The sequence below is a fragment of the Triturus cristatus genome, chromosome 8 (assembly GCF_964204655.1).
Source record: "Triturus cristatus chromosome 8, aTriCri1.1, whole genome shotgun sequence".
Classification (NCBI taxonomy): Eukaryota; Metazoa; Chordata; class Amphibia; order Caudata; family Salamandridae; genus Triturus; species Triturus cristatus.
The window spans coordinates 437,613,486-437,627,472 of NC_140591.1; the positions used below are offsets into that span (position 1 = coordinate 437,613,486).

The 13,987-nt window shown below is 48.4% G+C and overlaps 1 protein-coding gene across 1 annotated transcript in view; it reads right to left on the reverse strand.

Annotated features, from left to right (window-relative positions):
• Positions 1–13,987, reverse strand: part of LCP1 (lymphocyte cytosolic protein 1) — a 228,884-nt gene that overhangs the window by 101,055 nt on the left and 113,842 nt on the right. Inside the window, exon 7 of the mRNA XM_085621839.1 lies at positions 3,822–3,987. Within this exon, the coding sequence (XP_085477965.1) occupies positions 3,822–3,987 (166 nt within the window). The remainder of the gene's footprint in view (positions 1–3,821; positions 3,988–13,987) is intronic.

Genomic DNA, 13,987 nt, shown 5'->3' on the forward strand with positions numbered 1-13,987 from the left:
GCTGGCAACCCTCGATTTGTGACAGTGGAAGGCGTACTGTCCAGGCCACGCAAGGTCCTTGGCATATAACAGCACATCATCTATTAGTGGCCGCCACTCGCTCAGAGCAACAATGTGGCTCAGTTGTAGAGGCATGGGACTGGTTGATCCAGTCTTTATGAGATATATAACGTTCTTTTTTTAGAATTTTGAAGTGTTTGCTGCTTGGAAGTTGTGAATAGAAGTTAATGCATAATGCTAGCCTTGTCTTTAATAAAATCGTGCTTCTCTGATCAGCCAAGCTTTGAGAATCAACATGCTTTAGCGACTGTGTTTAAAAAGGCCCTATCTGAAAAATTGACTGTTACATACTAGGGACTTTAAGATGCCATTGACCCAAAGAGCATAAGGACCTTTGAACTTAAATTTGGGGACCGTAAAAGATAGGGAGGAGTTTTGAATTACCTTGTGTACAACTACTAAGAATTTCAAAGGCACTCACTTTCTGACTGGGTCCTGCCAGGACGTCTGAGGAGAGGAGTGATGTGATCCCTTTGGTTTGTTCCAGTCAAAAGGCAAGCTTCTGCACTTTGGACCAACTGAAGCTGTCTGATTAGCTTGTCCAGAAGCCCAAGCTAAATAGAATTTCCATAGTCATGTCAGAACTAAATCAAAGCCAATCTGCTGAAGCCAAACTGCTGAAGTGTGGAACTTCTGGGAAATATGTGCTCGGATATTTCTCAAACGCTTGATTTGCCAGGTGAAGGACCTGGCAAGTTTTAACATTTTACACTCGAAAAAGAGGGAAGTGGAGATGGACCCATATTCTCAGGCTAGCTAATATAGTTCTTTTTAAAAAATAGTATTTGGTGATGAGGAGCTGTATTTTGGATTTATTTTGAGAAAGTTTAGTGCCGTCCATTGATGTAAGGTGGTAGGGTATTAGCTAAAACATCATGTTCACAAACCAAATGTTGCATTGGTTAAGTTGAATGGCACTTGTGTTTCACTGGCATACCTGTTAAATCAAAGCTACTGTCCGTCAGTCTCTCCAACAACAGTGCATTATCAATGGTGTTGAAGGCGAATGAAAGCTCAACCAGCATGAAGACGCCAACGTCACTCTGATCAACCAGACCCTGCAGATCAAGTACAAAAGTGACCACCAACTCTGTGCCATGGCACAGAGGATGTAAGATGGAGGCTGTCCTCCTTGAGGTAGTGTAATTTGCCAAACAAACTAAACTTTCAAGGATTCTTCCCAGATAGAGCACAGCACAGATAGATTGGTAGTTATTTGGATCTATTGTTGAGGAAAAAGACTTCTTAAGTGATGGCTTGTCAATTGCTGTTTTCCACGGTTGTGGTACAGTGCCAAGATTTAATGAAAGGTTGAGTGAGGTGACAATATCAGGAATTACTAACGGGAATGAAAGTTTTATTATGATCTTTACCCCTCTCATCTGCCTCAGACATCCCATGGTAATATACTAAAACATGCAACTGTTGTAACGTCACATTCTCAAACTATTTTCTGTAGAATCATAGACTCACTCTGCTAGTTAGCAATGCATAACTGGAAATCTATGACCACAGCATGCTAGGAATAACCTCCCTCTCCCAGCCTAGGCCTAAGAGCTATGCTAACAACTTTCAATGAGAGTGAAACGCAGGCACCTTGCAGGCAAAGAATGCAAATCATCAAACTGAAAACAAGGATATTGAAAAATAAAATGACAAAAAAAAACATAACAATGGTTTTAAATGTTGGAGGACAACACGTTCCAGAATCTGCAGATGATACAGGTAGGCAAGGTAATTTATAGTGTTGTTGCAGTATAATTACAATCTTTTCCAAATCTCACAAACTTTTATGAATGTATCTGATCTGAGATTTCCCACATTGCTGTTACCGCTTACGGTGTACAGCCAGCTTTTACTTAACCTCTTCGGTGCTCAGGACAGACCCGCCGTCTGATGTCACGGTGGGCGCGTGCGGAGAATGCCCCCGGCCGTCCGAAACACGCCCACTCATTAATTCTCCCGCACAACGGGAGAATTTGCGCAGCGCCGAAGCGGTTAAATATTTTTATTAGTCGTTGACACAGTGGCACTCCTTATATCCCTGGCAAAACAAACAAACCTTCCTAAATTTTCTATATGCTATCCGGATCAACCACACAAGACAGAAGGAATGTCAGAGGGACATAATCCACCCTTCACTCCTAAGGTCATTACTAGAAATAACTCTTGAATTTGAAGTTCACCATCACCATCGATATATCTTGCCTTCAGGTTTGTGTGGAATAATCATCAAGTTAATTTGTCCACCTTCAGTTATGGATATTTAAGTGACCATCTCCACGCAGCCAGCTTCAATATGATTAGCCGCTATCCAGCAAAAGTTCTCATGGCCACTGCTATGTATCAGTGACTACGAGTAACTTTGAAATAACCCTACACACAAAAGGATTGGATGAGCTTCTTTTCATTGTGCACTATAGATTCTGCTGATCTTGGTGGTAGTTGGGCTATAGAGGAGATAGTGCTTTCGTCTTCGTAAGTTTTCTTTTTGAACTTACCCACACCCTTTTCCATCCCTTCTCCATTCTGACCGGTAAAAATGTCTCAATTTTCCTCTGCAGGAGAAGCAGGCACTCACAAATAATTGTGTGATCACTGTATAGTGGGGTGATCCTGCTTTGTTTCTCTGATTATGCCTCTATAGTAAGCCTGGCCGGAGTTCGCGAAGTGACTACAAAACTCTCCCAAGCTATGCGGACTTCTGCGAGCCGCGGATTGGGTTACCTCTTGCCGTTGGCACTGATTTTTAGTATGGGGTGCAAGAGGGCACAGCTTCTTTCTGCCTCTCGAGTAGAAGTTCTACTTGAGCGGCAGCTTTCTCAACGTGAACAGAAGGTTTCTCAACGTGAACGGTAGCGACCATCAGCGACCGCCCGCATTGAGAAATGTTGCTGAGAAGTGGTCTAGTGTTGGATTTCCTTGCTCATGCTCACCAACTTTTGGTTGGTGAGTGCGAGTGAGGAAAAGCGGAGAGGAGTTTTGCGGAACTCTGCAAACTCCGTGGAACGTGAAGTGCGAAAAAGTCAGCAAACTCCAAGAACGGAGCGGAGTTCACCACCCAGGCTTACTCTATAGTCACTTCTTGGGTGAATTTGCCCTCTTCCACTGCCTACTTTAGTATTCAAAGCTTTCCAAGATGTTTAACAAAAAGATTCTTGTCTATGCGGGGAAACTTAAGTTTAATTTGGCTTCTTTGGTCTGGTCTCAAAAACTCCCATCACTCTATGTAAAGGGTGAGGTGAAATGTGTCAGATGTTGTTCTAGTAGATTCCCCCCGCCACCTCACATCATAATCTTAGTCCTCCTTCCCTGCTGAAATCAGTCTTGTGGTCCCATATATTCATACCATTTAAGGAAGAACGTCCTGTGTCAGAAATGTCTGCATCTTTTATTATCTGCACTGCTGGCATCAGCAGTAGCCACCTCAGCCCAGGTAGACATAACAGCCTCCACTAATGACCCTGGGTTGCCACCATCTATGCCACACTGCTGTTCCATTTTCAACCCCTATGAGGCACTTATGAGAAAACGAGGGATCCAAACTCATACTACAGCTGCTCCTTTGCCTTTTTCTCACTCCTGCAAGGTAACCACATTCTGGTAGTGGGAAGTGAACCCAAGAGGCTGAGCTCAGTCTGAGGCAGCCCCCTCTACCCATTAACCAATTTAAGATACAAATATACAAAACCAATCATTTTTCCTTAATTACCTAACCTCTAAAACAGCACTGAATCTTAAGAAACATGAAAGAAACCCACCTTCATTTCTGCTGAGCTCTATGTCCGCAAACAGGCCAATTTTGATCACTTGCCACAAAAGGCCCAAGACCAGATATGGTTTCCCCTCTTTCAGGTCTTCTGCCCCAATATTTACCACATGGCATCCAATAGCCGAGGCAGAGTTCAAAGCCAAATTCAAATTTTCCTGAAAAACAAAACAAGGTGTAAATTAAAGACAACCACAGGTTTTTCAATGTAAAGTACATTACATATAGATAGTTCATATTTTAATAAATTCACAATTTCTCCTTCCTTGACACACACATATGCACAAGCACCCAGTCTCTTTATCACGGGAACTAGATGTCCTCATAGACATGAGCGTGCTTCCAGTACAGAAATGTGGTTGTGGATACAAGTGTCCAACATTTGCTTGGACATGTGTCCTCTGACTGGCAGAGAGGAGTGAAAGAGGGTCCTCCTTCCATCGATGGCAAATATCCGAAGACACTTCTTGTCAGGGTAGTTAATACTGTAAATAGAGTAGAACAGAGTGGTATGTTCCTCAGTTGTCATGATCAGAGGGTACAGATGGAAGGTACATCCTACGGAACCGCACTACTGCTATGAGTTCTAAAAAAACACCCTTCCCTCTTCTATTCCTCACCATCCTTTTCAATCCAACTAGCAGACTAACTTGTCCACTGCTCAAATTAATTTAACATTTCCCTGTACTAATTCCCCACTAATGCTGTTAAGGTTCCAGAGTAGCGTGCAACCCGCAGAAAAGTGCTTCGACACCTCAGCAGGGGTAGCAAGCGCAATATAAATGCAACCCTTCCCTCTTCTATCCCTCCGCTATCCTTTTTCAATCCAAATAACAAACTCACATGTCCACCGCTCAAATTCATTTCATATCTCCCTATACTAATTCACCACTAATGCCCTTTGGGTTCCGGAGTTGCGTGTCACCGAAAAAGCGCTTTAATGCCTCGTCAGGGTAGTAAGCGCTATATAAATGCAATTATTTACATTACATAAAAGAACATACATTCCATGAGCTGCGCCTCCCAAATGGCTTGTGGGTGAGTAGTCCAGGTCGTGAGTCTTGAAAGCACAGTTGAGAGTTCACTATTTGCACGTGGATGTCAGGCAAGAAACCTTCATACAGAGGGAGCAGCAGGACTGCTGTATATTACCGTCTCATGTTAGATAATTAGAGAAGGGTAATTGAGATTAAATGTATGTATTAATGACATAGTGTTTATTTTCTAGGCTGCTTGCTAGGCATTTTATTTGGCGAATAAGTACTCCGAAGACAATGTGTGAATGGAATGACAAATGTTTTTTGAATTAAGTAAGGGCTTTTTGAAGTAGCCTGTAAGGTCCAGTAACACTCCTTGCACCTGTGAAACCCTGAGGAAGGGTAGAGAGGTAAGCCTGAAACATGCATGATGGTGGGGTGCATTCAGAGCACCACTGAACACCTCTTCCTTATGTGTTACTCTATATAGTAAGGGATGATGGAGGCGGTTTTATTAATTGTTTCATTCAATTTTACAGATCCCGTTGTCTGTCACCTCCCGTCCCCCGCCCCAATGCTCTTACCTGTGCTAGCCGCGCCTGGTGCATCCCTTAATCCTAGCTTGACACACTTTCCCAATCTGTCATTAACTCACTAATTCTTAAAATTAATAAAATCACCCATGTTGACTGTCAACATGACTTAGGAGGCCTTTCATCTTTGATAAGACTTTATTCTGATTAGGCAATAATCCATAAAAGCATACAAGCCAAACAAACATTACTTCCATAAGGTGCAATGAATAGAAAAGATAAAATGCAATTCATCAATAACAGCAAAAAGCATTCATTGGTCTTTGATGCCGAGGGAGAAGGATGCGAGTGGAGGAGCTCCGTCCGCCGTCTACCCGCTTTCATCTATCCTTACCCCCTGACACGTGGTGGAGAGCCGCACACTGCGCAGCAGCCCTTAAGAATGTGAGGACTAGACTCAGCAGTGGTTTACCCAGGAGTTGCAGCCACCCCCGGGGGTGAACTGTCGACACCGCTCTCGGAGGGCCTGACCGTAGATGACGGCCGCGGTCTAACTCCAGCTTCGATCCCGATACTCCGGAGCGACCTGGCGCCTCGGCACTGAGGGCCTTGTCCGGTCCGCTGGACTGACGAGGGCGTGCTCCTCGATAACTGGAGGAGGAGAGAGACGTTCCTGCTGGAGCTGACTGGCCTGCGACAAGATCCCCGGATCGGCTCCATTCCGGATTGCAAGATGGCTGCTGGAAGGGTTCGGTTGGCGAAATTGCCCGCATAGCGGACTAACGCGGTGCAAGAATGGCAGCCTTACACTGCAGCTGTCTCCCTCGGCTATATGGTGCATACAGCATGTGAGAGGAATTGGAGGTGCTCTCAAGACCCACATTCATCTGCGGGGCTGGCCCCATGTCCTCCGCTGAGCAGAGACACAAAATGGCGGCTACGGGGAGTGAACGCTGAGCTGGTGTGTGCCGCTAGTGGTGACCTGCCTGAAGGAGACCTGCCATCGTCCCCCTTGTCGCCACCACATCTAGGCGGATGTGAGGCACAGCGGAGACGCGCTGAAGAGACTAGAGGCCATGGTGCTACCGGTGGGAAAGGCCTCACGGGACCCTGCTTGAAAGGTCGCCAAACTTCCACTGCGCCCCCCGGCTTACTGGGCCCTGCCGCAATTCCTACATTGCCGAGCATTTGCTGTTTCAAGCGACCGCGTGAGTAGCCACAGTAGTGGAAGAGACGAGGCGTATAGGGGGGCGGCTCTCTCCGACATTTGCTTTTACAGGCGGCGGAAGAAGCTGGAGGTGCAGAGGCGCTCCTTGACCCAGATCCCCGCCAAGAGCGAAGAGAAACCATTGCTAGCGATACTGTGATGGGGCCCCCAGGATATAGCGCCTATATACCGTCCGTGACACCAAACGTCAGGAGACGTCTCGCTTGCTCCCTGAGAGGCTCATTGGAGACGAGAAGAGACCAGGTGGTACCAATACAGGGGTGAACGCTTGAGCAGTTTACTGGATCTGATACGTGTGAGAAAGTGGCTCTGTATATACTGTTCCCAAATAGGTACAGGGTGTACAGAGTCCACAGTCCCCAGAGGTTTGGCAAAGGCTAAAGTTAGATATAACCTTACTCTCTAAAGTGGTAGCTTGGTCGAGCAGTAAGGCAGTATCAGAGGACAGTGTAAAGCATTTGTTGCACACACTCAGTCAGCAAATGGTCTCATACACTCAATAACTGAACTCTAGGCCAATGGTTTATATATAAACAAATATCTGCTTGTTTTATTTTAGAACCAAAAATAGGTATTAAAATATATTTTCTCAGAATGAGATGCTTTATATAAATACTTTTTCAATATGCAATTGGCTTTTGTAGAAAGTTACAAGTGGTTGCAATAGGCACCACAATTTGAAACACAATAATGCATTGAGTTCAATGGAAGTTTCAAGTTATTTGCAATAGATTACTTTTAGGATTACTTTTGAGATTCCAGGGCTGGATCCGAGATTCAGTCCTGGGACAGTACTTAGAAACAAGTGATAAAAGTCGACTTAGTTACTGTTATGATTTTTAGACAATATTTTGCTATTTTAAAAGTTGACACTTAGAAAATATTTGATAGAAAACAGTCAATGATTCCCTATGGAAGAAAATTCAAGTTGCAGGTATAGTATGTTCTTGTTACTTTTGTAATCCAGTACTGGGTGCCTAGACTCAGTACTGGGACCTTTATCCAAAACAGGTAAGTAATTACGTTTTCACAATTTATATGATTTTTAAAGAATATTTAAAGTTTGCAGAAATCGACACTTAGAAGAAATTTCACAGAAAAAGAGTCAATGGTTTCCAATGGAAGAAAATTGGGTTACTGGTAAGTACGGTTGTCAATATTTTTCAGAGTCAGTGCTGGGTACCAAGGTCCAGCACTGGGAGCTCACCTAATAGCAGGTGAGTATTTTCGTTTTCATTACTCGGTTGATTTTTGGTGAATTTTTTAAGTTTTGAAAAGTCCACACTTAGAGGAAATTTCAGGAAAAAACAGTCAATGTTACCCTATGGAGAAAATTGAGTTATCGGCTTTAAGGTAAGTACTCGACTGGCAGAGTTAAAGTTCTGGGCATAGACTCAGGGGTCTCCCAGGGTCAGGTAGGTACAGTTGTTACACCCTCAGCGGCACAGGGGCAGCCGGGTGCATAGAGAGTTAGGCCCAATGTTATGCTATGGGAGGCAGGGGGGCCTTGGTTGGTGGCCGCTGACTAGCAGGCCACGCGGCTGTGGGAGCTGGGCTCCTGGTCACTTGCTCAGGGCAAATGGGGAAGTAGCTAGGTGCAGAGGTTACACTGCCAGGGCCACTCGGACGACTGGGTGCAGGGCGCTCAATTGATTTCAATGGGAAAGCTCTGGTTTAGAAAAAGACTGCAAGCTCGGGGACGAAGATTCTTCAGGTGCCACCACCACATCGAGAGGTAAGTTGGGTAGTTGGAGGATAGGTAGGTACCCCGGAGTTGGGCACAGGGGGCTGCGGGGCGCCGGGTGCAGGGTTGCCTTTTGGTGTTGGGAAATCTTACCCTCTGTTGATCGCGGTTGGGGGGGCACCTGGTTCTGAGGCTGCAGGCATCGTCAGGAGCGTCAAGGAAAGTCCTTGGGTACTGGACTCGGGGTCACAGTCGCCGTGGGGTCGTGCTCGTGGGCTTTGTTCACTCTGGCACAGGCCAGGCTTGGCGGGTGCAGAGTGTGAAGGGTTCGCGGTTCCGGGCTGATGCCAGAGATTAGAAGCAGATTTTGAGTAGAGCCTCTACTCATGGGAATCCCAGGGGCTTAGAGCCAAAAGGTAGCCAGTTCCTCCGGTGTTTGTGAGGTTGCTGGCCACAAGAGATGCCGGGTTGGAGCAGGAGCAGGTTCGAGGGTCGACAGGCCGGTAGGGCTGGGGCCAAAGCAGTTGGTGTCTTCCTCTTTTTAGCAGCTGCAGGGCAGGTCTTCTTTCTTCTTGCTCTTCTTTGTATTCAGAATCTGGAATCTTGGGAAGGAAGGTTCAGGGTGCCGCTAAATACTAGATTTAGGGGCGTTACAGGTAGGTGAAGGGCAGGGACCAATGGGTCCCTGTCCTGGGGTGGGTACACCCCCTATCCTGCCTCTCTCCTGTGGGAGGGGAGCAGTAGCCTAGTCCTGATTGGGCAGGGCTCCCCATCTTCAAGATGGCGAGAGCCCGAGATGTGCTTCACCTCGCCTCCCCCACCTGAGGGGTGGGGTTGGCAGGCTGGCACATCCCCTGTCCTTATTTGGGGTTTCCGGCCAAGCTTCCAGCCAGAGTGGGGGGTTGCAGTGGCCTGGGGAAGCTCACAGAGGCGGCGTGCCTTTGAAGTCCCCCCCTGCCCATCCTGGGGGAGGAGATCTAGCACCTTGCCCAGGATGTGAATTGTTGCAGGCTCAGGAGAGCAGGGGCTCTCCTACCCAGGGGTCCAGCAACATGTCTGCTGTGTGGCAGCCTAGGCAGCCTCTCAGACCAGACGTGGATTGTAGGTTAGGTTTCAGGGGGCATCTCTAAGATGCCCTCTGGGGTGCTTGGTACATTAAATCCCACACTGGCATCAGTGCGGGTTTAATGTGCTGAGAAGTTTGATACCAAACTTCTTAGTCTTCCGTGTTGCCATTATGGTGCTGTGGAGTTCGTGTTTGACGAGCTCTCAGCACCATGTACTCTTAAATGGCAGCACTGCACTTACAGTGCCCAGGAATGGACCTGGGTACTGTAGGGGCACAGGGCTCCTGCTCCTGTGCCCACACCACTGGCATAGGGCACCCAGCTAGAGGGGTGGCTGATGTATGCCAGGGCAGTGTAGGTGGTGGGCATGGCACACAGGGATGTGTGCCATGTCGACTCTTTGTTTTGTCCTGTACCCAGACACTCAGCCTGCAAGGGCAGTGTGTGTGTGTTAGGGTACAGGGCCTCTAAGGGTGGCACAATGAGTGCTGCAGTCCTTAGAGGCCTTCCCTGGTCACAAGGCCCTGGGTACCTAGGGTACCATTTAACAGGGGCTGACATGTGGCCAGGGTTTGCCAATTTGGGTTTTAGGTTTTTAGGGAAGGAACATAGGCCCTGGGTACCTGATTGGCAGGAGTGCAGGGCACACTCAGTCAAAGTACATTCAGCAATTCAGCAAAACGTGGGGGCATACCATGCAAGAAAGATGACACTTTCTCACAATACGCACTTCAGAAACACAACTGGAGGGAGAGGCGGCAGAGTGCTGAGGGACCCCAGTACAGGGAATGCCTGCGACACTGGCGGACTACTGAGTGGTACCCAGTTTTGGCAGGACATACCGGTTCACAGTGCCAATAGTGGTGAGTTCACTGGAGGCAAGGTCGGCGGGGGCTTCCTGGACTGAAGAAGGGCGATATCCCGGAGGGGACCTTGCGCGATTGGAAGTGCTCTGGCACACCACCCCCAAGGGACACTGAAATCTCTCGGACGCTGACTCTGCACACCACAGCCTCGAGATGGGGAGACCTCAAAAGAAGAGGAGCTTCACTGTTCTTAACGTGGACGTCCCTGGACCACAATTTGAAGAGGAGGAGGAGACATCTGAAACTAGTGGAGAATTGTCCCCCTGAAAGCTCACATTAGCAGACATCATGCGAGTAATAACGGCTTTCAGAGAAGAACTGGAGGAGAAGATGGATGCTATCGGCACAGATCTCAACTTGCTCAAAGATGACCACCAAAAGCTCAAAAACAGGGTGTCATGCATCGAAAAAGAACTTAATGGCCTGCCAGATGAAGTACGAGACATGAGACGCTCTCTCACTACCCTGGAAGCTAGGGTGAAGACTTTGGAGCTGCGTGCCGAGGACAGCGAGGGGAGATCAAGGCGGAACAATATCCGTGTCATTGGGATACCCGAAAAAACAGAGGGGTTCGACATAGTCAAGTACTTGGAGGACTGGCTCCGAACCGAAGTGGCCACAGAGTGCCTCTCCCCCTTCTATGCCCTGGAGCGGGCCCACAGAGTGCCGGCTAGGCTGCCAAAACCAGGAGCCCCTCCACGACCAGTGGTGGCTAGGCTTTTACACTTTCATGATAGAGACCATATCCTACAATGTGTTCGTCAAAAACGAACGCTACACATAGACAATAATACTGTCATGATCTTCCCAGAATTTACACGAGAAGTGCAGCGGAACAGGGCTGCATTTTCTGCCGTCAATGCCAAACTTCGCAAGATGAACTTATCCTACGCAATGCTTTTTCCCGCTTGGCTCAGAGTAGCGGACCCAGCGGGAGTACACTTCTTCAATTCCCCACAAGAAACCTGGGCTTGGTTAGAGACCCGTTGTGCACAAGATCGACCTGCCTCGGATTTCGGGAACCCCACAGCAGAGCCCTACTGGCCATGGTCCGGGCTCCAGGGCTCCCTCGCCCAGGGAACTCAGTCTGGAACGCTGGAAGGCGCTTCAAGCCGTGATGTCACACAGTCGGACCAGTCCTAGCTCATCTCCTGGGGGGAGAGAACGTCGACTTAGCCGATCAGAATCCTCAACAGACCGCAGCGACACTGACAGCTTGAGTGCCAACATGGTGGAGGTTACGCCCCAAACGGCGGATGACCTCGTATAGGGTGCGTGGCTTGCCCCTTATCCCAAAGATCCTCCCGTGACCTGGTATCCCTGCGACGCAATGACAGAACTGGTGGCTTCCCTCTCTCTGGACCTTTAGGTAACATCCAGCTGAACGGGGGCATACTGATTGGAACACTTAGCGGGGAGGCGGCACTACAAGATGTATTGCGGGGTTCTTAGTGGGAGGCCGCCCCTACCTTTGTCACTTGGCGATGATAGGTGTTAACGCAGTTTGGATGGGGACACTTTGTTGGCTACCTGTCCTGGGGAGGGGGAGTTGGAGTTGTTTCACTAGTTGGGGTATTTTATGGGGACCTGGGCGTGTCACGGGGGGACCTTTTTAAGGACTACATGAGCAGCGAGCAGCAGTGGGATCCCCATTAGGCTTGGCGTGTCTTTCGTGGAATGTGAGGGGTATGCACTCTATGGTTAGGCGCCACAAGATACACTCCTACCTGATTCGCAGAGGCATTCAGATAGCAATCCTACAAGAAACTCATCTCCTGGCAGCAGAAGGGAAGGCGCTACAGCGCCGCTGGAGGGGTCAGGTTTACCATACTACGTACTCTGCATACGCAAGAGTGGTATTGATATGGGTACGAGCGGGGGACCACTTTCAATGCACATCATAGGTGATAGATCCGGAGGGCAGATTTGTGATAGTGACAGGGAAACTAGACGGTAGGGACCTTACCCTGGTTAGCATATACGTGCCTAATGTGGACCAACCGGCCTTCTTCTCCTTATTATCACGAAGATTTGCGAATATACTCACAGGGTCACTGCTACTAGGGGGTGACTTCAACTGCACCACTATTGTTACCCTAGACCGCTCCCACCCACCACTCCCTAATGCACCTGCACACAGAATCACGTCGTAACTGGCAACAGAAATGGGGCTTGATCGATACCTGGCGGGCGGGACACCCATTAGACCGGGATTACTCCTTTTTTCTGCCCTTCATGACTTACATGTTCGATTGGATGCCATCTTATGCTTACCTGATGTCCATGGGGGGTTAGCAGTAGTGAGTACCTCACTAGGACACTCTCCGACCACAATCCTCTCATGGCACGGTTGCACTGGTCGTGTACACGACCCACAATTCCCACCTGGCGATTGCGCCCGGAGGCCCTAGAGGATCAGGTCTTCCGTACCACTATTGGCTCAGCCATCACAGAATACTTTCAGACCAACGAGGGCACAGCTACATCCACGAATGTGGAATGGGATGCCTGCAAAGTAGTGCTCAGAGGGTGGTGCATATCCGAATTAGTCAGAGTTAGGAAGGTCCTCCTCTGGGATATTCAGCGGGATGACGATCGTCTGCGTACCCTGGAGAAGGAAAGACCTGGTAACCCGGACAAGCACAGAAAGATGCTAGAAGCGAGAGAGGCAGTGGCCACGCATGTGGAGTGCTTGCGCTGTTTCGATTTAAAGACTTATATTACAAGGGCACACTCGGAAAGAGATAAGTCAGGAGCCCTCCTGGTTTGGCTGGCAAATCCATCTAGACGAGGGTCAACTATACAGTAACTCAGGGATCAGGGGGGTATTGCTAGGCATGATCAACAGGGAATCAACAATATATTCTTTGACTACTACACTGAGCTATACCGAAGCCGATTGGCCCCATCTGATGCTGAGTTGCGGGAGTTCACGCGAGAGGTGGACCTGCCGACGCTCGATGAAGATGCGGTAACTTTACTGGGTTGCAAAATCGAAATTCGAGAGGTGCGCAGAGCCATCAAAAGTATGGCCCGTAACAAAACCTCAGGCACTGATGGCCTCCCGGTAGAATTTTACCTCACCTACATTGATCTCCTGGCTCCCCACCTCGCCCGATTATACAATGATGCCAAGAAGCTTGGCAAATTGCCGGTCTCCACTAGAGAGGTGATCATAATCCCCCTCCTATAACCGGACAAGCAGGCATGGGACAGAACTTTTTATCGCCCCTTATCCATGCTTAACTTCGATTATAAAATACTAAGCAAGATCCTAGCCTCCCGACTGCTCCCCCACATACCCACCCTCATCCATGCTGACCAGTCCGGGTTCATCCCTAACAGGAACACGGCCCTAAATGTCAGAAGACTCTTGCATGTTTTGGAAGGTGATTCCTACAATGTTGACACTGCTGCGATATTCACGGTAGACATGGAAAAAGCCTTTGACAGTTTAGAATGGGCGTTCCTTTTCCATGTAATGAGAACAATGGGGCTTGGTCCCGAGTTTGTGAAGTGGACAGCTCTTCTGTACGCTGATTCCACCGCTAGGGTCAGAATGGGATGAGTAGTCTCGGAGGCATGCAAGGTGGGACGGGGTACACGCCAGGGGTGTCCCCTCTCCCCACTGTTGTTTGCACTGGCGGTGGAACCCTTGGCGGGGCATGCTAGAATGGGGCGAGCGTACCGGAGACTTGATGTTCACGGACAGGTGCATCATATAGCACTTTATGCAGATGAGCTCCTCCTTTTCCTTGCTGATTCGGGAGAGGCCGTATAGGGGGTGAAGAAGCTGCTTTACG